We start from the raw sequence: 27867 nt of genomic DNA, 5'->3' as shown, positions 1-27867 counted from the left end.
ATGTTTTCCAGGTTTCAGGCAGAGCCCTTCTCCTGCTCTGTTAATCTTGTCTGCAAGTCTGCAATTACTTATCTGTGTCCTTCAAGTGTCCCCTATTCTGAATACCGGCATGTATTTGTAACCTTATTTCCCTTGGGTGGAAGAGGCTTGGCAGGTCGGCTTTGGGAACATTGGGGAAGCCCCATGTTCTAATCCTGTCCACCGCCCCCCCCCCGCCACCCCACCCCATCAGGACTTTCCTTTTGTGACACCAGTTCCAAGATGGACTGAAGGTGGCTACCTGCTATCAGCAGGGCAGGTAGGCCTTGTGCTGGTGCTGGCTACCTGGCTCCGGTAGGAGAACCTCATTGACTGGTTTTCTCGAGTTTCCTCCTTCAGAAGTGTAGTGTTCACTTCCCTGTAAGAGGTGAAAGAGCAGGAATGCTCTGCTTGGCAGTGATCAGCCTGGGATGGCCTGCACACTCCTCCCCATCTTCCAAGAAAGAGGGCGGCCTGTGGCCTGAGGCCAGAGCCAGGGTCAGAGGGTCACCCCATCCCAATTTCAGATGTGTGTTCAGGGATGGCCTGGGGAAGCTATTGTCTCCTAGTGAACCAGCAGGATTGCAGACCTTGGGCCCCTCTTGAACTGCATGAGGCCTTCTAGATAGGGCCTACAAAGGCCAGGTGGGCCCAAATAACCTGGGTGGCGCCCCAGGGCTTTGCAGCCAGATGGCACCTTGGGCTCTGCTCCTTTCAACCGTCCATGTGAGCTTCTCCAGCTTGGTGCCTATTTTACAAGATTGTTCGTCACATGTAGTTCAGGTTGGCAGATTTCAGAGGCCCTTGGGGATGGGGATGAAAAGAAACATTGATCCCTTCCCTTCAGGAAGGTGGTGGTGGGGTCTTAGGTAGATTCATGAGATCAAAACTTATGGCGTGTGTGTGGATGCCCAGAAACAGAGGAGAGAAGAGACTGTGGGTGCCGTGCTTAGAGTATTTACCAAAGCTCTTAACCAGCTCATCTTTTGCCTGAGGTTCTTTAAAGAGGGGCCTGAACTTTAACCTGAGTCCAGATGTGACCCTCCTTTTAATTAAGCTGTAACAGGTTTTAACCCTGGCCAGCACTGTGGACTTCAGCATCCTCATCAGTCAAAACAGGGATTAGAGGAGACCAGTGCTGTTCCATTGCTAGTGGTCATGGAGCAGTGCATAGTAACATGCCCATACTCAGGCCCACAGTATCATGTAAACAGAGTAGCAGAGCTAGTCATTGTGCTGCACCTGGAAGGGCAGACATTGTCTTGTGTGTGCCTCCCAGCCATGAGAGCTGAGTATAGTTTTCACTGTGAGTCAAGCCCCTGGAGGAATATTTCTGTGGTTGTTCCATCTGGGCCTTTTTATTGGGGAGGGGCTCTCTATAGTGAGGAGCCCCTATCCAGAGGAGAAGGGGGATGTCAGGCCCTCCTCCCCCTGTCTGCCTCGTGCTCAGGTACTGAGAGGATGGCTTTCCCCCTTGGGTGTGCTGGGCCAGGCATCAGGTGTCATTGAGGCTTGAGGCAGCCTAGTGCCTAATGTGGAAGGCCCACCGGGAATATAAGATGGGGCCTGGCCCTTTGGGATAGCCCTCTGTCCGGGGGGAGCTAGACCAGCACACATGGACAGAAGGAGCCAGGTGGGCCTGCAACCTGGAGGCACCTCCTCCAGAGGCTTGTTTGTGTCCTTGGACCTAGATGTCTTCAAACTTAGCCACCTACTGAGGTCACAAAAGTGGCTGGTCCTTTTGGACACCAGTGGTATGAAAAAGGAAGTCTCACTGTGGACCCCTGGCGGAAGTCCTGTGGAGGGTTAGATTCTGTGAGGCAGCAGAGGAGACGTGATGATGGAGGCAGAAGGAGGCAGTGGTATGTGAGCAAACTGGAGGGTGAGGTAGCCAGCAAGGGTGGAGGTGGGAGGTTGATGCTCCACACCCACTCTGTTGCCTGGCTCTGTGTGTGTGGCCTTAAGGAAATCACTCCAGCTTTCTTTCTTTCTTTCTTTTTCTATTTTTATTTTTTTCTTTTAGAGAGAGGAAAGGTGAGGAGAAAAAGAGAGGGAGAGATATCAATTTGCTGTTCTGTTTATTTATGCATTCATTGGTTGCTTCTTGTATGTGCCCTGACCAGGGACTGAACCTACAACCTTGGTGTATCGGGGTGATGCTCTAACCAACTGAGCAAGCTGGCCAGGGCCACTCCAGCTTTCTGACCCTCAGTTTTCTCATCTACAAAATGGAAACACACTTCTCCTCTACTAGATAGTAGGACATGGGGTATTAAAGCCCAGGACAGTGTCTGGGAGGATGAGGGCCAGTTGAAGGGAGGTCAGTAGAGGACTTCAGATTTGACAATGGGAAGGGCACAGGGTATCCCTATGGCTGCTGGTGCTGGGAGGATAGGGTGGCATTTTCAGGGTGAGGACTTCAACTCAGGAGAAAAAATCTCATCAGCTAACAAACTGCCCTTCCGTTTACTTGTATGCATGACCTTTGCACCTTGCTCTTCTTCTCACCCCCAAAGTAATAACTTTAGTGAGCAGACTCCTTTATTAAAATATTGGGGCAATTGAGAGAAGGATCATAAACTGGCATAATGAGGTTGATGAGTGTGGTGACTGGCCACCTGTCACACAGGGCAAAGTTGATTTGTTCAAGGTGCTCCCCTGGGTGGGGCAGAGAGGCCAGTGGCTCCTGGAGTTCTGTGTGGTTTCCCAGCTTCCAGCCTAAGAGGAATCTGCATACTGACTCCCAGAATCCAGTAGAAGCCTGTGTTACTTGGATTAGGCTGGTTTTAAAGACTTTCCTTAAGGCTTTGGCTCCTAATGCTGAATCTGGAAAGTGTTTTGAACTTTCTAAATATGACCACTTATTTTTCTTTTTCCTTTTGGGCAAGCTAAGGCTCCTGGAATTTCATGTTTTAGAATGACCAACCGTGGGACTACAGCAGAAATGACTCACACTGAGAGAATCTATGTACGTCCAGGGAAACCTGATGGGGACTCTCTGAGCACAGCGACAGAGGCTTACTTGGGAGCACACCTCCCTTGGTACTGGATCCTTGCTTTCCTGAACTGTTTCCCGCCATCTGGAGGTGTCGGGGATTGGTTGAATTGTGGGAAGAGAAGGGCCACAGCCTGGTAAGGGGAGAATGCAGGCTAGTGAGGACTGGTGCTGGCGTTGGGAGTGGGGTGGCGGTGTGATTGCATGGGCTCTGAGGTGTGAGGAGAAGGGCATAGACTTCACTGTAGCTGGCGCTTGGAGCTGAGGCTTCTAGGGCAGTGTTTTGTTGTTCCTGTTTGCATTTGCTTTTCTGCTTCCAGAGGCTCAAGACAGTGGGATAAGCCTGACTCAGCTTTGCTGTGTGCCTCACTGTGGGGTCTCACTGCCCTGCCTGCTGTCTGGTCCCCATTAGGACTTGCCTGGGACAAGGGCTGCCAAGAATGACTCCGGGGAAGGTTGCAGTAAAAATGCCACAGTCAAGCTGGAAATAACACATCCCAGCCCTCCATCCTCCTGAAGTTATGGCTGAACCTTCAGCATGGGGACAAGCCTGGGCATGAGCTCACACTGATGATCTTAGTTCATATTCATGGTGACCCTTTGTTTTAAAGCCCGGGACCTGACACCCAATGAACTTCAGGAGCTCTCAAGCTCACCCAGCTGGAAAGGCCAGAAATAAGATTTGAACCAGCTTTGCCTGGCTCTTTGGCTGTGCTGAGGAACCTGAGTCTTCCATCCCCATCTGAGGGAAGAGGTGAAGATACGAGTGGGTCCCCGCTGCTCTACAGCACTAACTTGGTGACAGGCTCAGAGGCATTTTTGTGCTTCTCAAAGTTGTGACCAAAAGGCCAGGAAAACAACTTGGGCCTGAGGCAGTCACACTGAGTTTTTAACGCAGTCTGGATTCTCACCTGTGAGGCTGTGTCTACAGAGCAAACTGTCCCTGCTTACTTTCCTCCAGGTGTTAACTTGGAAGGCTCTGTGGATTCATTCACCTTGAAGCATGAGAAATAGAGCCACTGCCACCCGTGTTTGGTCTGAAGGTATCTGTATGAACGCACTTGTTCTGTGTTTTGTCATTGTTATGGCCCAGGGGACTTGCGTTGGAGCAGTGTAGAGAGACTCACCAAATCACTTGTGGGCACGTAAACCTGAAGAGGGAACTGAACAACATCCTGTAGCACTTTTTTCTTTAACCACAAGGAAAAGTGCGTGTATTTATAAAGTTAAAACCTACATCTTCTCCTATATTCTGTCAGGGAAAGATCATTACTTTTGTGGCTTCTCTGGGAGGTAAACAAGCCTGCCAGGCAGTAGATGAATGTCCTGCCAGGACACTAGGGAGTTTTCAGGGCTGGGTTCCAGACTGGAGTCCACTAGTGTCTCCTTGTCCAGGTTGCCAGTCTGTAGGCTCCTCTGGAGCTCTTTGTGCATGGGTGCCCTCGGTGATATGAGCTGGTCTTTGGTTCTGGAAAGGAAAGAACTTCTTTTTAGGAGACAAGACTCTGGCTGAAGACCAAGTGCTGGGGTGTAAGGGGAAATAGGCCAAGTGGGGAATTAGGCATTAATTACAGAGGAGGGCAGACTTTCTGCAGTCTAACCATTACTTCCATTCCGCAAGGTTTATCTAGAGGCCAACACCATACTAGGCTGTGTCAGAGTAGGAGCGAAACACTTGTGGTGTGGCATTTGACCTGACATGCCTAGGGAGACATATTCGGGGGAGGTAGTCCTGAGCATAGAACAAAACACTGAATTATGAAAGAAAAGGCTACTTCGTCCCAAGTCACACTCTCTTCTCCGTGCTTCAACCTGATTACAAGAAAGGCTGGATGTAACTGCACTGAGCAGGCTTACACTTCCTAAATTCCATTTTGAATACGGTTAGCGTCAGGTTCAGAGCCTTTACTTTATTTTTAAAATAAATTTACATAAAAATAAACCACCCCACCCAAATGTTGCATAAATAACAGTAAAGGTGGCAGATAACAAAAATGATGAAGTCCAGGCACTTTTGCAATAGAAAGCAAGCAGTTCTGATGCTGAGGGTTATAGAGGAACTGGTTAAGACAAGACCATTGGAGCCAGGCCTAACCCTTTCAATTGAAGAGTTGTGAAAAAGTCACTTAAATGCTGTGTGCCTCAATTTTTTCATCTGGAAAATGAGAGGAGGAGATGATAGCTCATAACCCATAAGTTGTTGTGAGGGTTGTATGGATGTGCGAAAGATTAACAGCAGTGCTCGGCACAGGACATTCACTTAATAGCAGTTACTGTTGTCATTCCATGAGCAGGAAATGTGAGTGGAGGGTATGTAGACAGGAGGAGGGTGTTCTAGATAGTAACATGTGGAGCTAGGGAAGGTACCAACCCCCTTGATGCTGAGGAGGTATGAGATTGTGGACCTGATGGTTCTGTGGCAGCTTAGAGAAGAGGTTTCTTGTGCTCTAGTGGGTGGCAGGTGTGGCTGGAAGAGGTGAGGTTGCTGATGCAGGCTGTGGGGTGACACAGCGGGTAATGGATGGGTGGGATGCCCAGAGAGTGGCAGGGTGGGGATGTCTGCCTTCCCTCCAGCCTTTCAGAAGCACGGGCCATGGGCTGAGTGCCTGGAACCTGCAGGCCAGTAGCAGCCCTGACTGGATAATGAACCCTTCTCACATCCCCCTGCTACATGCTAAGGTGAGGACGTCCCAACAGCACCCACCACAGGAACACAGCAGATGGGCCATGTAGGTGAGGGCTTCATGAGTGGCATTCAAATGCTTGTGAGGCTCATTCACTCTGAGTCAATGAATAACACAGACTTGCAACTTACATGAAAGCAAACTGCCATTTTCCTTCTCCCTCCTGAGAAGAGGCACTTGAGGTGCTCATCTTCTATTAATTCTTTTTTCTGCCACTGTCTGCAATAATTGCGCCTGGGACCTCATATTTGATTCTTGCCTTAAGTCTTTCCCAGCTGCTATAATAAAACACCACAGACTGGGGTCTTATAAATAACAGAAACTTGCAAGGTCCATCCAGAAAAAGTCCAGCCATTGTTAATATAATGAGAATGTTTTGCATGATGTAACCTGGCAGCCAAGGAGAATGGACTGGAATGCGCATGAGTAAACAATGACAACTTCACAGTACTAGTCAGTGCGGGCAGTGGACGCTGTTGAGTGAGCATGTGTACTGTGTGACCATCGTATTCAAAATGACGGAGCAAGTAGAGCAAGAAACCTGTACCAGATTTTGCATTAAGCTTGAACATTCCTCTGTGGAAACTTATTTGGATGATTCAGAATGCCTCATCTATGAGCAGCTGGTGATTGGCAGCTTCATCACGACAACATGTCCGCTCATGCATCACGTCTTGTGCAGGGTTTTTTGGCGAAACATCAAATCACCCTGGTGACTCAGCCCCTCTACAGCCCAGATTTGGCACCCTGTGACCTCTGGCTTTTCCCAAAACTAAAATCACCTTTGAAAGGGAAGAGATTTCAGTTCATGGATGGCAGTTGGGAGAACAGTGTGAGATCCCAAGGTGCCTACTTTGAAGTGGACTGAGACATCATTGTCCTATGGACAGTGTTCCTTGTGTCTGTATCTGCATCTTCGTCAATAAATGTCTCTATTTTTCATATTACATTGATTGATACCTTCTGGGCAGACCTCGTATTTCCCACAGTAGTGGAGTCTGGAAATCCAAGTTCGAGGCATCAGCATGGTGACATTCTGGTAAGGTCTCTCCTGGATCAAGCACCTTCTCACTGTGCACGCACATGGTGGAAGGGGCAAGGGAGCTCTGTGGGACCCCTTTTTTATTTTTTTAAAATAAGGGCACAATCCTATTCATGAGGATTTCACCCTCATGCTTAATCACCTCCCAGAGGCCTCGTCTCCTAATACCATCATCTTTGGGGACTAAGATTTCCACATGTAAATTTGGGGGGAACACAATCTTTCAGATCATAGCAGTCCTCACCGTCACCCTAGAAGTAGGCTCTATCATTAGGCCATTCTATAGATAAGACAACTAAGGCCCTAGGTATAGGGGGAGCTGGAGTGGGAACCCTGTCTGATCAGATGTTTGTTTGGTCTAAGAGAGAAGCTCTGAGTCCTCACCTGAGGACCAAAAAATATCCTCAGGTGAGTATTTCTTCTGAGTACAGCAAAGCCACAAGGGAAATACATTTATTTTTTTGTAAGGAATTTAGAAAACACACAGCTTTAGTGATCCCAAATTCACTAGTTGACCTGGTGTTACAAGTGGCAGTTCAGCTCTTGCGTTCTGTGAATCCTAAGTATGTCTGGGGCCTTCCTTGGAAAATAGCAGCTTTGGGAGCATTTTGTGTTTAAGTGTGGCTCCAGTTTTATATTTCACTGCAACTTGTTTGCTAAAGGTCATAGTCTTGAAATTAAATAATGATGTATGAGGAATTTTGTACTTGGTTTAGAGCCCATTCAGCTGAATTTCCTGGGCTTCTAGTCTCTCAGTGTAGTAACAGGAGAAAGGGCAAATTTCATCACCATTAAGTCAGATTTAGTGGCATCTCCATGCCCTGCCCGGCCTTCCATGTTCTCCCTGAGTCAGGTCCTTCTTGCTGTGTTCTGCTTCCCCAAGCCAATCCTTTCTTCTCTTACCACCTTTGTCTTTCAGAAATGGTTTGTAGCCCTGGCAGGTGTGGCTCAGTTGGTTAGAATGTCGTCCTGTAGCCCAAGGGTTGTGGGTTCGATTTCTGGTTGGGGCACCTACAGGAGGCAACCAATTGATGTTTCTCTCTTTCCCTTCCTCTCTCCCTAAAAAGCAATGAAAAAATATCCTCAGGTTAGGATTTAAAAAATAAATAAATAAATAAAAGAAATGGTTTGCAAATTCTAGAGAAGCATACTAAGGAAAGATGAGTGTTCTTTCAAGTTTTTCGTCTTTGCATCTAGACCACAGAGTTGACCACCCCCCCGCCCCGCCCCTAAGCACCAGGCTTAGAGAACAGAAGTAACTGTCTATGAAATGCTTGAGTCTGTCACAGGCCTTATATTCACATATCAACACAGTTACCTGGGTTTACTTCTCTTATTGGCAGAAGAAAATGAAAAGTAGCTGTGAGTTGGTTTACCAGTGAGGGGGTAGTCCTTTCTATATGCTCTCTCAAAGGGGCAGTACATTTTCCTGCCAGTCTGACACTGAAGTGATAGCCAGCCTTGCCTGTTCTCTTCAGGAAGGTGGAAGGCATCTGCAGAGTAGACTGGCACTCATGCATAGCGCACGGGCTCCCATTTTAGGCTTACCTGCTGTTCCTATTTATTCAACAAATATTTATAGAGCATCTTCAATGAGCTAGACTCAGTTCTAAACACTGGTGAGAAGGCAATGCATGTCCAAATCTCTGCCCAAGTAGAGATTGTATTCAGGGGGGCAGATGGACATTAAAGGATGTAGGTCAGATAGCTGGTATTTATTTAATAGCCACAAAGAGCCAGAATAATTTTAGGAAGTGAGCAAATCCTACATTCTCCTTAAATACAGGAACACACACACACATGGCTTACCTTACTTCCCTGGGCTGTCATCAGGAAATAGCTAGGAAGGAAAGATACTTTCAAATAGTAACCATGAAAAAATACCTTTGATTTAAAGACAGATAAATAAATACCAATACATTTCTTTCTCTCTTCCTTCTGAACTCTGTTTCTGGCTATGTTGTGTTTTGGAGTGAGCCGGGCCAGGGGTATCTTTATACCATCTGAGTTTGGGCAGGTATCATATCAGTTACAAATATTTGTAGTTATTATGTCTTTAGCATTAGATAAACATTACTCCCGGTTCTTAAGAGTTGGCTGTAGAAGATCTCCTTCCTTCCCCCAAGCCCATCCAACACTTTTCTCATATTAAGCATCATGGGCACAAGTCCACATTTGTATATTTGGGGATATTATTTGCATATGTCAACATTCAAGGCTTCACCCTGAGGAGTCTATGTTGTAGACAGACTTAGATATCTTGTTCAGTACCTGAAGAACGAGTGTTATATTTCTCCTTGCACTTGAAAATATAATTTTAAATCATTGTAGTGAGATTATTTCTCAGAAATTTGTACCTGACTATCCCTTGGAAAGATGCCATAGGTGAGGAGGAAGCTAGTGTTTCCTGCAGCGATAGCCCAAGGCACCACCAGTCACTAAGTGGCTGCATCATCTTTTTGATACAGAAACAGTAGCATTTCGGTTTGTGGAAGTCTTTGAGAAGTCATGAATATCCAAAAACATGTTTTAAACATCTTTGAGCACTTGGAATAACAGGATCATTTTAATAACATTTGTTTTTTAATGACTTGAAAACTTAGGTTTGCTCGCCATATTTTGCAGTGGTTTAAGTCTGGAGGCAATTGCTAATAAAAAGCAAAAGTTTAAAATGAAAAAATCCAAGTTTAAAAAATAATGGGTTAGCTGAAAAAATGAATAGAAATTGAAATATAATTAAATAGGGACAAATGGAAAATTCAGAAAGTCTACTTGAAAAAAATAATTCTCTGATTAATATAGGAAAGCACTGGTAAAAGAGCAGCTGTTCCATGTATTGGGTGCTAGGGGTGGACTCATTGAATATGAGCCACTTGTGTCAGGTGTTAAACTAGTGATATGCCCTTAGTTTACATGGTTAAATAGAGTTGAGGGCAAAGGTCTGGATACCTATATTCTGCTCTGAGCAGATCAGATGCCATGGGAATGTCAGGGTCCATTTGGTAACCTGGAGGTATCTAGAGAATGAAAGTGGGGTCATGGAGGGCTGGACAAGAGAACCTGTGGGATGAAAGGCTTCATGGGAAAGTTGTAGGTATTCAGGAATTTAAAGGGCTGTCATTCAGTGACAAATTAGAGTTATTCAGGGCAGCGTTAAAGGGCTGAGCTAGGACCAAAGGGTGGAATTTGAACAGCTGTAAATCGTGGTCCAATTTTAGGAAGACTTTCTCTAGTGAAGTGACAAAGAGGCAGCCCTCTGAAGTGGTGACTCCCAGCAGTGTGATGTTTAAGCGGAGGCTGGACTGCTTTGGTCAAGAATGTTATAATGAGATTTCTGAACCCCAGGGAGACTGCACCTTCTGACCCTCAAGGATTCCTTCGACCTTGAGGTTTATGGCCTTTGCAGAGGAGATAGGAAGAGGAATGAGTTTAGGGCTTTATCTAGATCAAATTTATCAGAAATTTCCCCTCTGGATGCAGCAGGAGTGTGGGACCCACCAGACCCAGCTCTGGCTCCAGGACACAGGTTAAATCCCATTGACCTACCAGGGGGCACAACACTGAGGCCTGCAGACCCTCCCCCAGGGCTATGGGTCAATCACCCAGCTCTGACAGCCAAGCAACTTCTGCCCTTGTAGGAAAATTCACTCATTTCATTTCCTCTTTGCTGCCTTGCTCCGCCTCCCCACAGCTAATCTTTCCAGAACACTTTCCCTGCTGCCCTGAGCAATGTACCACCAAGATGAGATGATAAATGCACTTCAAACTCTTGTGCATGTACCTTCACTTCCCCAGTCAAAGGTGTACTCCTGGAGAACATTTCCCATCTCATTTCCTTTGTCCAGTTCCCCCACTCACCCCGCCTAGTACCTAGAAAGGAATTTTTAACATCTTAAGAATTCACTAAAGTGGGTTAGCTGATTTTAGTCATTTTAGAAAATTATTTCAAACAAAGATATCTAATGAGAAAAAAGTACCTGTTGAATATTTGGCAGGGTCCCAGGTGGGTGATACTTCTCATTAATACTTGTGACAGTTATACAAGGTGGATGGCGCCTGCTGTTTGTTCAGTGACTGTGTGGCAGCTGAGAAAGGAAAGCTCCCATACCTAATTAGGTAGCTAACACAGATCTCCACTGGGACAGTTCACGTTTGTTCCTTGACTTCGAACTGCCGTGTATGGCCTGCAGAATGACTGGATTTCATCACTGTTGACCTGTGACACACACTCAAACCTCCATCTCCCCAGGCACTGCCTGGAGGCTTAAATCCTTAGAGCTATGATCGTGGCACCTGTACTGGACTTGAGTTACTCTTCTGCATCATTGTCCATAGTTGCCTCTTCAGCACTGTCACAGACCATCCCAGCCTCTGCCCCTGGAGTAGTAGAGGTGTTTCTGGCCCCTGGATTGTGGGGACTTTGATGTTGGGGAGTGTTGGGGGGCTTTTTCTTTCATCATAAACTTAGGCAAGTGATGGATGGGGTGCTAATGAAAGGTGCCTTTGTCTTCCTGAAAGCTTTAAGGAGAAAAGATGAAATCTTACAGAAGAGGCATTCTGGAGCCAGCCTGGGCAGGAGTTGCTGATGATGGTGGGGCGAAATGCAGGCTGGCCTTATGATTTGGTTCTCATCTGGTCTCCTTGCGTGATGACTTTGGAAAGAAACAAAGGCCCCCCTGACGTCCCTGCTTGAGATGAGGAACTTTCATTTTCATTCTGCTGTGATTTTCTGGGCAGCAGCTTTTTGAGCTTTGCTTTTCTTTGGAACCCGCTCCTTGATGATCCTCTGAACAGAGGGGAGCTATGCAAATGCGTGTAGGGACTATGCAGAGCTTAAAGGAGGGCCTGACCTGCTGGCCTGCAGGAGCTGTCGCTGCCCCATTAGGGCCTCTTGGAGCATTGCAGAGGACAGGGGTGCTGTCCCACCCGTGGCCTTTCCCAACCACAGAGTGTCACCAAAACCTTATGTGTCAGAGACCCCAAAATAAGGTCTTCCTGCCCAATGTTGCTCGCACCAATAGAATAAAACTATTCAGTAACGAAGAGAAGAAACTTTATTCTTCAATCAAGGCATGGAAATGGGCAAGCTTATGCTCTAAAGACACCTTTACTCCAATTTGAAGAAATTAGAAGAGTCTTAAAGGGTTAGTGGCAGGTAGGTGAGTTTAGGGGTAAGGATTTCCAAGGAAAAGATGGAGATCTAGGAGTTGCAGAGGAGCATCACAGTTTCTAAACGTGCTGAGAACATGCCTGACCATAAATTGCATCTCATTACTGTTAAATCTTGACCCCTGGGTGTGGTTTTTAGCATGCTGATGAAGGAAAGTTTGTCAAAGGGTCACTTGGAAAGGGTTGCCAGTGCCATTTTGGATCCTTCCAGCACAGACTGATTTTTTTAGCTGTGCTCTTGGGTTTTTTGTTGTTTGTTTGTTTGTTTGTTTGTTTGTTTTAATCTGGTTCTTGCCTGCAGGCTTAGTTCCTCCTAGAATTTCCACCCTTTCCTGACTTGTTCAGCCAGCTCTTGTCAGGAGATGTGTTAGAGGATAAAGAGAAGACAAGAAAGTCAAGCTGGGATCCTGTTGGTGCTGCAAACTGCAGCCTCAGCAAGGAGGTCCCATCTGCTTTTTTTTCCTTTTCTTTTTCACCTTGGCTTCGTCCATGTGTCCTTCATACATGTTCATTGATTTGACCCTTCCCCTTCCTTATCATCTGCTTTCAATGGAGGAGAAGCTTGGCCAGCCATGGCCTCAGCACCATCACAGCCACTACCACCTGCCTGGCAACAGCAGCAGCTGCGCCACCACCACCATTATTATTTCTGCAACCACAGCCACAACCACTATCACCACCACCATTACCAGCAACCTCACCAATACCTGCAGCATGGAGCCAAGGGCAGCTCCAAGGCCCGGCCAAAGCCACTGAAACATGAGCAGAAATGCCCTCCAGCAGCACCAGGAAACATTGAAGAAGAAAAAAGGCTATGGTGAACTAAATGGTAATGCTGAAGAAAGAGAAATATCTTTAAAGAACCTGGGTTCTGATGAAGCTACCAACCCTATTTCCAGGGTCCTCAGTGGCAATCTACATGTTGTAGACACTAATCTGAAGCAGACTTTAAAAGCCAGCACCTTTGGAAAGCAGGAATTGAAACCAAGAATTTAATTCAGAAAAACAATATGGACAGAAAGAATGGAAAGTCTTACGAAAATAAATCTGGAACCAGTCTGTAGATAAGAGTGATACTGTAGCAATTCCAGATGGTGTTGTAACGAATAATTCTGGCTATATTACTAATGGTTATATGGGCAAAGCAGAAGATAAATAGGTGGTGGATCTGGGAGTGGATATGCCACTCCTTAAAAAAGGAAAGCTAGGCACAGTGGTGCCAAGGGTTGTGAAAACCTTAATTTATTAGTGTAGCACAAAATAATGCAACAAGAGACCAATGTCTCAACCTTGAATCAGGGACTTAAAAGTCAAGCCTGACTACAGTGAACAAAAGGGAAACCAAGTAAGTGGTTCAAAGCTCATTTAAAAGCATGAAAATGGGCCTGGAGAACAAACTGAGGAAAGCCTGCTGTGGGTGATATACTGCAGAAAAGCTCTGATATTAAAGCTGATATATTAAACCAGAGGTTTGATGATTGGCTCAAAGGAAAGTATGCCTCTGTTATTGCCTCCAAAGAGGACTCTTGGACCCTATTTAAACTTCCCCATTTTTCCAGTGGACAATGACAGTGCTAAAATAGTTCCTAAAGTAAGTTAGGCAGCCACAAAAACAAAGTTAAGAAAAACCTCAAAAACAACCAAAAAAAAAAAAAAACCCCTCAGAAACAAAACAAAACAAAACTTCAGAACTATTCTGTGTCACCATTTTCATCTTTATCCTCTTCATTATCTACTGGGAAAACTCAGATCCTATATTCAGACCCTATTTAACACCGGGTCCCTGTGTTCGAGCTGAAATGTGTTACTTCAGCCAACTTTTGGGCTTCTTATAGTGGGTACTGATCCAAGTGTGTATTCTCCAGGGGCTCAGCTGCTACGAACTACTGTGGCTAATAACTACTGCTGCTAAGACCCTAACACTCATCTCTTCTGGGACTGATTGTTCTTTGGGACAAGAGTCTTCCCTTCAGCAGCTGTTGAACAAATTAAGTTTAACCTTTTTATCTACCTTTCAAATATGCAAACCATGTTGTTGAGCACTGGCCAAGTGAATCTACACTCTTAAGACACATCAGCAAAACCTGGGGGATACCCTCCAGAATTACTGGGGTTTATCATTTAAAAATGAGTCCAGTGCTGGCTTGAAACTGGCATTGGGAAGTCATCAGATCATAAAGTGATGCAAGTGACATTTCAAGGGGAAGTCTTGCCTCTTTGGTTTCACTGAGTGCTGAAATAATCCCCTCAATATCTGAGCATCCCGTGTCCCCAGTGCTTGTGAGCTGGAAAAATGGACTAGTCCTCAGGTTTTGGGTAGCATTCTAAAACCTGCAGCTACTAGTGAGCGTGGTGCCTTATCCTTGGAACCCAGTAATATAAGTAATCTGCAAAAAAGCAGACACCAGTAGTCAAGGTACTTTAGTGTTTCTCTTAAAAAACTACTAGATAGAAAATCAAAATCCTCTGGCATCTCCTGCAAACACTTTGTTAGGCTCCACCAAAGAACAGGGATACCAGAGAGGTCTAGAAAGGAATGATAGCTTTGGTCCTTTTGACCTGTGGGCTGCTATTTTGTATCACACTAAAGAAATGGATTCTGTTTGGAATTTGCAGAAGTAAGATTCCAAAAGCATAATCACTTACAATGAAGCCACAGATAGTTCAGATCAATGAAGGACAAGACTGCCACTTGTAACCTTTCTGTTGTATTAGAGCCCCTGTTCAGTGGGGCACACAATGCTTTTATGCTCCTAAATCTTCAACACAGTAGAGGAACCATAAATAAAATCATAGAATAATACATAGAAATATACGTATATATATAGTTATAGTTATGTTGTATATATATATATTTATTTTTTAAAAGACAACAGAAAGTAGACTTCTTTTATATATATGTTTTATTGATTATGCTATTACAGTTGACCCATTATTTTTCTTCTCTTTATTCCCTTCCACCACTCCACCCCCCAGCACCCCCCCCCCATTAGTCCTTACCCATGGGTTGTACATATGAGTTATTTGGCTTCTCCGTTTCCTATACTCTTCTTAACCTCCCCCTGCCTATTCTGTACCTACGATTTATACTGTTTGTTCCCTGTACCTTTTCCCCCAGTCTCATCGCTCCTCCTCCCCTCTATTTTACTGTTCATAGTTTTTGTTCTTCTTTTTCTTAGTTAAGTCCCTTTAACATTTCATATAATAAGGCCTTGGTGATGACGAACTCCTTTAACTTGACCTTATCTGGGAAGCACATTATCTGCCCTTCCATTCTAAATGATAGCTTTGCTGGATAGAGTAATCTTGCATGTAGGTTCTTGCTTTTCATGACTTTGAATACTTCTTTCCCGCCCCTTCTTGCCTTCAAGGTTTCTTCTGAGAAATCAGCTGATAGTTTTATGGGAACTCCTTTGTTGGTAACTGTCTCCTTTTCTCTTGCTGCTTTTAAGATTCTCGCCTCATCTCTAATCTTGGGTAACTTAATTATGATGTGCCTTGGTGTGTGCTTCCTAGGGTCCAACCTTTTTGGGACTCTCTGAGCTTCCTGGATCCCCTGGAAGTGTATTTCCTGGGCTAGATTGGGGAAGTTCTCCTTCATTATTTTTTCAAATAAGTTTTCAATTTCTTGCTCTTGCTCTTCTCCTTCTGGCGCCCCTATTATTTGGATGTTGGATCATTTAAAGTTGCCCCAGAGGCTCCTAAGCCTCTCCTCATTTTTCTGAATTCTTGTTTCTTCATTCTGTTCTGATTGAATGTTTATCTCTTCTTTCTGCCCCAAATTGTTGATTTGAGTCCCAGTTTCCTTCCCTTTACTGTTGTTCCCCCGTATATTTTTCTTTATTTCATTTTGCGTAGCCTTCACTTTTTCCTCCATTTTGTGACCATACTCAACCAATTCAGCGGGCATCCAGATTACCGATGTTTTGAATTGTGCATCTGATAGGTTGGCTATCTGGTCATCGCTTAGTTCTATTTCTGGAGCTTTGATCTGTTCTTTCATTTGGGCCATATTTCTTTGTCTCGCGCCCATTGCGTTGGAAGGGGCAGAGCCTTAGGTATTCGCCAGGGCAGGGCAACCCAGGTCACTGAGTTGTGACACTCCAGAGGTTTTGAGGTTTCTTTTCCTGCACTGGACCCTGGATTGCGCAGTTCGTCTCTCTCCCCAGCTGTTCCTCTGGTTTATCTGCTAACAAATGTGGAACCACTTGGTCTGCTAGCCACAGCCTCACGCCTAGTCCTCCAGCCACCACCTTGCCACACACCCTCTCCACCCCAGCTGCCTGCCTCTGCCCCTCCCACTGGTCTGGATGAATGTTCTTCCTTAGCTCCTAGGTTGTCAGACCTCCCTAAAGTTTGATTTTGTGGCAGTTCTGGTTATTTTTTGTTTTTAAATTTGTTGTTGTTCTTCTTTTGGTTGTGCGAGGAGGCAAAGTGTATCTACCCACACCTCCATCTTGGCCAGAAGTCCTGGCCAAAAAGAGTAATTAGTCTTCTTAAGGAACCAAATTTATTTCAAGAGACTGTATGTGGTTATTTAATCTCCTGTACTGAATAGTATTTTTTTTTCCTTTTTCTTTTGTTAGTTTTTGTTTTTAAGTGTGAATGCAGACTTGTTAACAAGCATGAAAGAAAGAAAGTAATAGAAGTTTACAGGTTTACTAATGTAGTGGCACAAACTGGTAACAAGAGGAGGGCCTTGGTTTCTCCTTATTCTGTCCTTCTGTGTTAGTTCTTTTTATTAACTAATAAGTTAAAATCAAACCATGTACAGCAAAAATGAGAAAATGGTTATTTTAGAAAGCCAGATTCAGCTAGACCAGGTACTGGAACAGGGTTGAAAGGAGCCTGCAGCTCACTTCCCCTCTTCCAGCTGCTTTTTTCCACTTCCTGCTCTACTCCAAACCCGAGGGCAGCTCCTGGAGTTGACTGCCATAGACTCCTAAAGGGCCGAGTTTGGTCATATGATAACCCCCAAGCCAATCAGGTTATTCAGGGAGACACAGGGTTCTTATTGACAGGCTGAATCTTGACATAAGCTGGAGAGTAGAGGGTGGAGTCATGTGCAGGAGGGAAGAGCTGTGGGATAGTGGGCCCTTGGCACAGTCTGTCTCCATCCCATGCACCCTTTGAGCAGTTAGCATAAAGAGAAAAGGGATTCTCTCGCTACCCACCAACTCTGCCTCGGAGCTGCATGGAGTGTTACTGTCCTGCAGCCTGTCTTCTTTCCTGACTCATTGTGGGTTCACAGAGTTGGGGTCTGCTGCATGAGCTTGGGTCCCTGTCTGGCAAGAGCCTTGCTTGGTGCCATGGCTTGTGTTGATTCAGAAATCTGGGCCTTGCTTTTGCCCACTAACTGTCTGTCTTATGACATCTTTTTTTTCGGAGGTGAACATTGTGAGAAGTCTCAGGGATATGACAATGTAGGATTTGGACACTTGCAGCCTTTGAGAAGCCATCCTCTAAATGGATGCAAGGACAGTCATTTTACCTCAGCAGTGTGGCAATGAGTCTTTGTCAATACCAGTCTACGAAGTTAAAAACATTGTTTTTCTGGAATAGACCTTACCATGCAATAAGTATTTAATTATCTGCTATCCTCCAGCCACTGGCTAGGTATATAGTACTTGAAGAATCATTCCACTCCAAATATTTCTGAGTTTTGGGCCTCCTCCATGTCTGATAGCCTTCTCTTCTCTGTGCTACAGGGAACTGTTGGAGACCACATGCCGCCTGGCCAACACATTGAAGAGGCATGGAGTTTGTCGAGGGGACCGTGTGGCCATCTACATGTCTGTGTCCCCAATGGCTGTGGCTGCAATGCTTGCCTGTGCCAGGATTGGAGCTATCCACACAGTCATCTTTGCTGGCTTCAGTGCAGAGTCCTTGGCTGGAAGGATCAATGATGGTGAGCATCTGGACAGGGGAAGGAACGGAGGAACCGGAGTCCCCTAGTCCTTGTTCCTTGGACTTTGAGTACAGATAGACATTAATAAAGGTCACACAGACAAATGACAGGCACTACCAGGGATAGGCACGTCACCGAATGAGCATTCGTTCTATGAGCTGAGATCCACGTTTGCTGTATTTAACCCGGTGGAGGGAACAGCACAGATATCAGCTGAATGACAAGAGGAGCTGAGTGTGTGAGGGCGTGGAGTAGGCTGGTGTGGCTCCAGAAGAGAAGGGAAGAAACAGGTAGGGTGAGATGAGGCTGGGGCTGTACAGGGAATGTCCTACAGACCAATAGCTGGACGGAAGTCTTCCATTGTGAAGAATGATGGGGGACCATCTCTCGGGGCCTAGAGTCAGGTATGGGAGCTTGTGATGCATCTTTAGGCTTTCTGTCTACCGGTGGGTCAGAATTTTCTGGACAGTGTGCAGAACAATATCATCCCCTTCCTTTTCTTGGCATCAGAGAGCCCAGTGTTACAATAGTGTGCCACGTTCATGTTGTCAGAACCCTTCTCCAATGAGATTCTAGAGAGAGTCCTTTAGCTGGCTCCCCAAGGAGGGTGCCAAATTCTGGGGACCATTGGAGTTCTTTGTGCCTCATGGAAGACTTGCTTATGAGTAATAAACAGAGCTAAAGTTTGGAGTTCTCAGACTTTGGCTGACCATCCTCTTTAGAAAAGTCTGGTAAGCCTTTTGACTCCCTTTCAAGATTCTCTGCCTCCACTTCCAAGGATTGGTGCTGCCACTTCTTCTCTAAACTCTGTAGCACTTTCTATGTGCCAGGAAGTTTCTAAGCAGTTTACAAAGGTCGTTGACTTCAATTTAACTAATGTAGTCCTCATAAATATTGTATGAAACAATATTCTTATTATTTCTCCCTTTTTTATTATAATTATGACCATTTTAAAATGTACAATTCTGTGGTATTAAGTATATTCACAGTGTTGTGCAACCATCATCCCTGTCTATTCCAGAACATTTTCCTCACTCCAAATGCATTCCTCATATCCATTAAGCATAGATTCCCCATTTCCCCCCTCCCTCCAGCCTCTGGCAACCACTAATCTGTTTTCTGTTTCTATAATTTGCCTATTCTGGATATTTCATATAAATGAACTCACAGTATGTGGCCTTTTGTGTTTGGCTTCTTTCACTAAGCATAATTTTTTCAAGGTTCATCCATGTTGGGGGGTGTATCAGTACTTCATTTTTTGTAGCTGAATAATATTTCACTCTATGGATATACTACATTTTGTTTATCCATGCATCTGTTGATGGACATTTGAGTTGTTTACACTTTTTGGCTATAATGAATAGAGGTATGAATGTTTGTATACAAGAACACTTGCTTTTAATTTTTTAAGTATATACCTAGATGTGGAATTGCTGGCTTAAATGGTAATTCCATGTTTAACTTATTGAGGAACTGCAAAATTGTTTACCAAAGGAGCTGACCAGCAATATATGAGGGTTGCAATTTCCCCATATTCTCACCAACATTTGTTATTTCCCTTTTTTTTAAAAAAAAGTTATAGCAATTCTAATAGAAATGAAATGCTATCTCCTTGTGATTTTGATCTGCATTTTCTGAATGGCCAATATCACTGAGCATGTGCTTGTTGTCCATTTCTATGTCTTCCTTGAAACAAAGTCTTTTGCGCATGTTTTAATTGGGTGGTTGTTTTGTCGTAGAGTTGTAAGAGCTCTCTATATATGCTGAATACTAGGCTTTTATAGATATATAATTTGCAGTTATCCTCTTCCATTCTGTGAGTTGTCTTTTCACTCTTTAGGTAGGGTCCTTTGATATACAAAAGTTTTAAATTGTAATGAAATCCAAGTCATCAATTTTTTCTTCTGTTGTTTGTGCTTTTGTTTTATTTTTTAAAGAATCCATTGCCAACCCAATGTCATGAAGATTTGCCTTTATGTTTTGTTCCGAGAGATTTATAGTTTTTTCTTCTCTTACATTTGGGTCTTTGACCCATTTGAAGTTAATTTTGTGTAAAGCAATGGTTCAACTTATTCTTTGGTCTGTGGGTATCCAATGATATAAGCACCATATGTTGAAAAAACTCCCCTCCTCCCCCGCCGCCCAATTGAATGGCCTTGGCAGCCTAGTCAAAAGTCATTTGACCATATTTGTAAGGGCTTATTCCTAAATTCTTTATTCTAATCTGTTGATCTAAATGTCTGTCCTTATGCCATTACCCAACTGTTTTGATACTGTAACTTTGTAGTAAGTTTTGAAATTAGAAAGTGTGAGTCTTCCAACTTTGTGCTCCTTTTTAAAGATTGCTTTGGCTGTTATGGGTCTCTTGCATTTTCATATGCATTTTAGAATCAACTTTTCCATTTCTGCAAAGAGGACTGTTGGGCTTTTGACGGCAATTGCACTGAATCTGTTTAACGGTTTGAAAATTATTCGTGTATTGACAATATTAAATCTTCCAATCCATGAACAGGGGAAGCCTTTCCATTTACTTATGTCCTCTTTAATTTCTTTTAGAAATGTTTTATAGTTTTCAGTGTACAAGTCTTATATCTCCTTGGTTAGATTTATTCTATTCTATTGAAGCTTTTGCAAACGAAATTGTTTTAGTTTCTTTTTTGGATTATTCATTGCTAGTGTATAGGAATAGAATTGATTTTTGTGTGTTGATTTTGTATCCTGCAAATTTGCAGAATTTGTTTATTAGCTTTAGTAGTTTTTTTGTGGATTCCTTAGGATTTTCTACATTTAAGATCACGTAACTGTGAATAGAGGTAGTTTTACTTCTTCTTTTATGATTTGGATGTTTTCCTCCTTCCTTCCTTCCTTTTTTTCCTTTTTCCTGGTTCCTCTGGTTAGAACTTCTATTAGTGTGTTGAATGACAGTAGTGAAAGTGGGTGTCCTTATTTTGTTCTTGAACTTAGGGGGAAAAGCTTTCAGTCTTTCACCATTGAATATGGTACTATCTGTGGGTTTTCATAGATGCCCTATATCAGGTTAAAGAAGTTCCCTTCTATTCCTCATTTATTAAGTGTTTTTGTTATGAAAGAGTGTTGGGTTCTGTTAAGTGCTCTTTCTGCATCAGTGGTGATGTGGTTTTCGTCCTTCATTCAATTAGTGTGGTATGTTACATTGATTGATTTTCATATGTTGACCCATCTTTGCGTTCTAGGAGTAAATCCCACTTCATTATGACGTATAATCCTATGCTGCAGGACAGTTTTTTAGGATTTGTGTTGAGCATTTCTTAAAAAATCCTCACCCAAGGATGTGTTTATTGATTTTAGAAAGCGAGGAAGAGGGAGAAAGAGAGAGAGAGAAACATAAACGTTAAGAGAGAGAAACATCAATTGGTTGCCTCCCACACATGCCCTGACTGGGGATCAAACCCATAACCTAGGTATGTGCCTTGACCAGGAATTGAACCCACAACGTTTTGGTGCACAGGATGACACTCTAACAAACTGAGCCACTTGTCCAGGGCTTGTGTGGAGCATTTTTGCATGAGAGTTCATACGGGATATTGGTGTGTAGTTTTCTTGTGAGGTGTTTGTCTGGCTTTGGGATCATATAGATACCATGCTGTGCTGATCAAATAGAATGAATTAGGAAGTGTTTCCTCCTCTATGAGTTTTTTTGAAGTTTGGCAAGGATTGATGTTCATTTGTCTTTAAATGTTTGGTAGAATTCACCAGTGATGCTATCTGGTCCTGGAATTTTCTTTAGTGGAAGGTTATTATTCACTTTTTAAAGACAAGGAAACTGAGGCACAGAGAGGCTAAGTAATTTGCTCAAGGTCGAATCATTAGTGACAGAGCCAGGGTTTGAATGCAGGCATTCTGCCACAAAAGCCCATGCTTTTATCGTAACACGACGCTGCTCATTTCCTCTCTTACAGATGTGCCCATAGTTACCAGGAGTTTCTGTTAAAATTCTTTGAAGCAGATAACAGCAGTTGATTCTGGGAACTTAGCATATGGGGATTTAGCTGTTGGCTGCTGTAGCAGTACCCAGAACCTCAGGAATGTTAAACAACCAGAACAAGGGAGGGCAGGAGCTGAGGCTCCCAGGGTCTCAGTAGGGGACACTCCTGTAAATTTTCTCTAGAACTTTGCCAATACAGGGGCTCTTCCCCAGTACCTTTCAATCTCTGTGTCCAGCTATTTAGATGTCAGGGTCCTGGGGACTGGACTCTGTTGGGACAGGTATCTGTACCCTCTTTGGTCAATTAGGGAGTGCTTTGTATCACTGTGTAATTATTGCTGAGTAGTGTATTGGTAGCTAATAAACTATTCCACAACTTAGTGCTTAAAACGTTAGCTTAAACTAAATACTATTATTGTATTTCATGATTCTGTGAGGCAGGAGTCAGATGGGCGCATTGAAAGTGGCTTTTCCCTGTTCCATGGTACTTAGGATATCAACTGGACTGGCTTGAATGGTGGGGGCTGGTCAGGCATTGCTTTCTCATTGTGTGTCACTTTCCACTTGACTAACTTATACTTCCTCACAGCGTAGCAACCTCAGGTAGCCATACTTGTTACATGGTAGTGCATGGCTCCAGAAGGAAGGAAGTGGAAATCGCCAGTTATACTAAAGGCCAGGCCCAGAATACACAAGGCATCATTTTAGCTATACTCCATGGTCAAAACAGTCAATGACCATTCCAAATTCAAGAGAATGAGACCTAGATCCCACTTCTTCATGAGAAGTAGTATGAAACCAGGTTAAGAATTTGCAGCTATCTTTAATCTGCCCCCAGGGGAGTGGGAGCATGAGCATGGCCACCAGGATCTCACCATGAGCTGCTTTGGCTACCTCAGGTAGTATATACTATTCTAGAGTTCTAGTCCCCTGGGCTGGCCTGAACATTCCCCTTCTCTTTATCTACTCTCTTGCTTTAGGTCATATGAGGAATGGAGAAAGAGGGAGGTGTGGTGGGGAGGGTGGGGGTAAGGAGAATGGCTCTGAGAGACACTGTTGGGACAAAATAATGGCCTGCATGGACTCCCTAGTCCTCCAGAACCTGTGATTATTTTACCCAACATGGCTGAAGGGCTGTATAGATGTAATGTACCTGAAAGTGGAGAAACTATCCAGTGGGACTAATCTAACAATACAAACCCCTAAAAGCAGAGAGCTTCCTTTGGCAGCAAGCGGAAGACGTGTCAGAAGGGGGGGTTCAAAGCGTAAGAAGGAGTTGAACTGCTTTTGCTGCCTTTGAAGGTACAGGGGTTACAAGCCAGGGAACGCAGGTAGCTCTAGAAGCTGAGAATGACCACAGGCTGACAGCAAGGACGTGGGGACCTCAGTCCTGCAAGTCACATAGAACTGAGTCTGCCAACACCCTAAATAAGCCTGGAAGTAGATTCTTCCAGAGAGCCTTCAGAGCCCACCCCCCGTCACGCCTTGATTTTGGCATTGAGACTCTTAAAACAGAACCCTGTGGAGCTCACCTGAACTATAAAACTGTGAGCTAAAAAACTGAGTGTTCTCAGCCACTAAGTTTATAGTAATTGGCTATGGGAACCATGGAAAACGAATACAGATGCTGATACTTGCTCAAAAACCGCAAAGGTAAAGCAAATCCTCTGAGACGAAGCATCAGGCTGATTCTGCCTGTGTCCCGATGCTATGCACTCACCCGTTACTTCTTGCCTAGCAACAGGAAACCACAGGGCAATATGCGCTCCCTGCATACCTCCTAGGTACAAAACCTATGCACCTGCCCTTGAGAACCACCCAAGTGGAAGCTTTGGACAAAGGAGTGCCAGGGATGAAGCATGAGCCAAGGGAGCCTGGGGAGGAACTAAAACCCGTATAACACAATTCTTGTATGTTGGATGGGGCAGGCCAGTGTTTTCTCCTGGGGTTTCCTTAAGAAGGGTCCCTTTGCACCTGGTGCATCATCTCCCTTCCTTCTCCACAGGGAGCTCACCCGGACCAGTCCCAGCTCTGAGGGACATAGTCCTGGAGAGTCTCTGATAGGCTCTTCCGTACAGAATTTGTTTTCACGAGGTGACTGATTGTCAAGGCCTGGGGAGAAGAGTCTGTGTGGCCAGGGTCCCTCGGTATGTGGGGCCAGATGGCACTGTCCATGACACCCCTGGCAGCCTAGATTATCCCTTTGACCCCTGTATGACTTTGGTGAGTCATCCAGCTGCAAAGGCCTATCTGGAGAATTCTCAGGTACCTGTCAAGACTATTTCATTTTCTAGGGCTCTTGCGAGGAAGAAAGAATGTGGGTATGTTGCTAGAAATTGCTTTTAAAACTGAAAAGCTCAGTGAGATTTGTGCCTTAAATGGGGATTCCCTAAAAGCAGATCCTGAGATGAGAGTTCAGGCTCATTTGGGAAGTGCTATAAGGCAGTGGGAGTGAGGCTGGGAAAGAGAATCAAATAAGATCAGCTTTCACAGTGGGTGAGCAGAGCTCAGTCCCACAGGGAAACAGTGGAAGATGATAGAACTCTTGGGGTGGCCAAAAAGTCTGTATGGTTTTTCTGTAAAATAATAAACACAGTTTTCATTTTCACCAATAACTTTATTGATTTAGATATTTTTTGAGTATGTCGGCTATCTCCTGCATGGTGTGATGTTGATTGTTCTCAATTAATGTCTCTATTTGATCACTATCAACTTCAGCTGGTCTCTACAACTCTGGAGCATCGTCCAGCGAGAAATCTCTAGCACAAAGGCTTGCAAACCCTTTTTGACACATTCTATCAGTCACAGCACCTTCTCTGTACACTGCACAAATCTTTTTTTATGTTTCAATTGAGTTTTTACCTTTCCTGAAATAATAAAATATAATATGTCAAAAATATTGTGTATTTTCTTCCATCTTCAATATTAAAATGGCTACACAAGAATTCGCCAATTTTGATAAGTTTTTTAAATGCATGCTGATACAACAGCTGTCACAATACAATCTAACAAAATTGTTTTGAATGAAGTTAAAGACAAGTAAGCACTACTAGAGCCATCTTACAGGAAAAAAAAACAAAAACGAACTTTTTGGCCAACCCAGTATATGTGTCAGAATAACCCCTCTACCCAGGGGTGAGAGAGTTGGGGTATTAATACTCCAGCTCTTGGGAACCAATTGTTGAGGGCTGCTGGAGTTGGAGTAATTCCCCAGCACTTCTTCCTGTGGCTCCAAAAGAAGACCTCAATTAAAAGTTTTGAGCGACGTGCCTGGCGCCCCACTAGCCAGTGCTACACTGGATATTTGTTCCAGGGTCTTCCTTAGAGAACCATATAAAAAACCCACTGTAGCCTTGGTTGAGTGACTAGGTTGGAGCATCATCCAGGGAATGTACTTAGGCTATGGGTTTGATTCCTGGCCAGGACATATGCAGGAGGCAACCAATCAATGTTTCTCTCTCACATAGGTGTTTCTCTCTCTCATCAATGTTTCTCTCTCTTTCTCTCTCTCCCTCTCTCTCTAAAACCAATAAGCATATCTTTGGGTGAGGATTAAAAAAAAAATACCCACTGTAGCCTGATTCCTCTAGTTCATCCAAGTTAAGACTCAGTGTGGAGGATCATTCCTTTGTGGTCCTGAGGTCTAGTTGTGCTGTACCTAATTCCCTGCTCTGCTGTCAGCCTAGCATTGCCCTGAGCCTGGCTGAGCTGCCTGCATCATTAAAGAGCAGGTGTGGAGCCTCAGGGCCTTCCCCTGAAGGTGAGGGTAGGGGCCAACAGCTCCTGGCATACACCTGGAGTGGTGTCTCTGTTCTCTGGCAGTTTGGTCTCTGGCTACCCAGCTTTGTTGGTCTCTGTTTCACGGTGGCTCTGGCTGGGGACAATGTGATGGCTTCTCACCTGAAAAAGCCTCTGGGGTAGGCAGGAAGAAATGGTGGAAGGCTGGAAGAGTTCAGCTTTCATTTATTTCCCGTTGCTTTCTGCTCCTCCTCAGAGCTAGGAAAAGGTCTGGTGCTTCTGTATCATGCACAAAGATTGGAAAGTAGGCTTAGCCTTCACTTTTTCATTGAAGTTTACTCGGTATTGAACTTTCTCTATCACACTCCTGTGCTTGGAATGTGTGGCTGCCAGTCTGGGCTGTGGGGTCACAGTGGGAAAAAACACTGATCAGAAACATCTATTGTCTCTATTAGCAAAGTGTAAGGTGGTTATCACCTTCAACCAAGGACTGCGGGGAGGACGTGTGGTGGAGCTGAAGAAGATAGTGGATGAAGCTGTGAAGCACTGCCCAACCATCCAGCATGTCCTGGTAGCTCACAGGACAGACAATAAGGTCCACATGGGGCACCTGGATGTCCCACTTGAGCAGGTGAGTGTACCTCACTTTGTATGGTTTTAAGAGGAGAGGTTATTGTTGGGTTAACTGGGCCTGAGTCTTGTCAGATTGTAGCTCTGAATGTGGGACCCCCAGAGGTGTCCAGAGTTCCCCTGTGGTATTTGATAGGCTTATGCCCTGGCTGGGAAGATGGAACTCAAATACCACAAACACAGTAAAACAGTTCATGTAATAGAAATGGCTGGATTCATCCTTTTATGGTGTGTTTTCTTTGCAACTGGACTTGAACTAGGGCAGGCCAGAGAAGTGAGCTCTAATCCAGTCTGCTGAGTCTCGCAGTAGCTGGGCAGAGGTATTCTTAGGGAGGGCAAAAGGAAGGGAGAGGCTAACTGCCCTGGGTGGGGCTGTTTTTATCTTCCCCCTTACAGGAAATGGCTAAGGAGGACCCTGTGTGTGCCCCAGAGAGCATGGGCAGTGAGGACATGCTCTTTCTGCTCTACACCTCCGGGAGCACCGGGATGCCCAAGGGCCTCGTGCACACCCAGGCAGGCTACCTGTTGTATGCTGCTCTGACGCACAGGGTACGACCTTGGTGACGAGTGGAGGGTGGGAGGTGCTTGTCTGCCTGGTGGGATTGAGCAGGCAGCCAGGTGAGGCTGGATTTAGGGCTAGAACTCCTCCTGCTGCAAAGCAGCGCCCATGGGTATGAGGGCTCATGTTTTCCCACAGTACACTCGTGAGCATGGCTGCTGTGAGTCATGGCACTAGCCCAGTGGAGTGGTTTGGCAGGGGGGCCATGTTTCTGTCCTTGTTGTAAGAGTCCCTCCCAAACCTGAGTCTCACTGCTAGTCTTTAGCCCTTTGCACCTATATATGTGTCGTCCATTGGCTCAAAGACCTACAGGAATCGGGCCCTCAGTGGCTCTGACGCACTTACTGGCAGGGCCACATTCTGATGCTCAGGCCCTAGACACTTTGGCCTTCCTAGACTACCCTTCCTCTATAAAAAAATTTCCAAAAATTATACTTTATAATAGTGTTGGTATAAGGATGAATATATTACTATTATATTTTAAAACATTTTCTTTTACTTCACAGATCATTTTTTTCTTCTGATTTTAAAAGAAAATAAATTGTCATGGTCCCCTAAAAGTACTGTGACTTCGACCCTGCTCATTGGGACCATATTTTAAAAGTAAAAAAATTTACTTTTATAAAAAAACTTAAATTTAGTACATGGGAATTGTATTACAGTGGGCCATCTTTGGGAATTATAAAGCAAACGCTGTGACACTTTTTTATTTCAATAATTCAACTCAGTGGCACTCATTTAAATGTAGGCCAGGGATTGCAGTTTAACATGGCATCCCTGGTTGCCTTGGGAAGTGGCTGACACTTTCTAGGTGGGATTGCATTTCAGTATACCATCTGTGGACCAGACTCTCTTGTGTTGCAGAAGGCCACCAGCAAAGGGAACTGTCTTGGCAGGTGACTAGAAAGCCCAGGCCCATCCAAGCCAGACTTAGACACTGTCCTGGGTAATGGTATCTTCCTCGCCTTGGCCCTTTTCTATACCCACCAGGTTCCCAACCAGGCTACCAACTTGACTGCCCCAGGTGCCAGAAAGAGCCTCTACAATTCTAGTCACTGTGGTCAAGGGTGGGGGTGGGAATGGAACATGCTGACTGGCCAGGCTGGGTTACATGGGAGGCAAATTTAAAGGAATGACAGTGGATGAGGATCAGGTGCTGG

General features: G+C 44.6%; 1 protein-coding gene and 1 pseudogene across 1 annotated transcript in view; both read left to right on the top strand.

Annotated features, from left to right (window-relative positions):
• Window positions 1–27867, top strand: part of LOC129081778 (acetyl-coenzyme A synthetase 2-like, mitochondrial) — a 59813-nt gene that overhangs the window by 12779 nt on the left and 19167 nt on the right. The window contains exons 3-5 of the mRNA XM_054587443.1: window positions 17617–17816; window positions 25974–26149; window positions 26545–26697. Coding sequence (XP_054443418.1) covers window positions 17617–17816; window positions 25974–26149; window positions 26545–26697 — 529 coding nt within the window. The remainder of the gene's footprint in view (window positions 1–17616; window positions 17817–25973; window positions 26150–26544; window positions 26698–27867) is intronic.
• On the top strand, window positions 12331–14670 carry LOC129081780 (FMR1-interacting protein NUFIP2-like; annotated as a pseudogene).

This window comes from Pteronotus mesoamericanus, unplaced genomic scaffold, assembly GCF_021234165.1.
Source record: "Pteronotus mesoamericanus isolate MK-2021 breed Mesoamerican mustached bat unplaced genomic scaffold, CSHL_Meso_final scaffold_118, whole genome shotgun sequence".
Taxonomy (NCBI): domain Eukaryota; kingdom Metazoa; phylum Chordata; class Mammalia; order Chiroptera; family Mormoopidae; genus Pteronotus; species Pteronotus mesoamericanus.
Note: the sequence above shows the minus strand (reverse complement) of the source record. Positions and strands in the feature narration are given on the sequence as shown.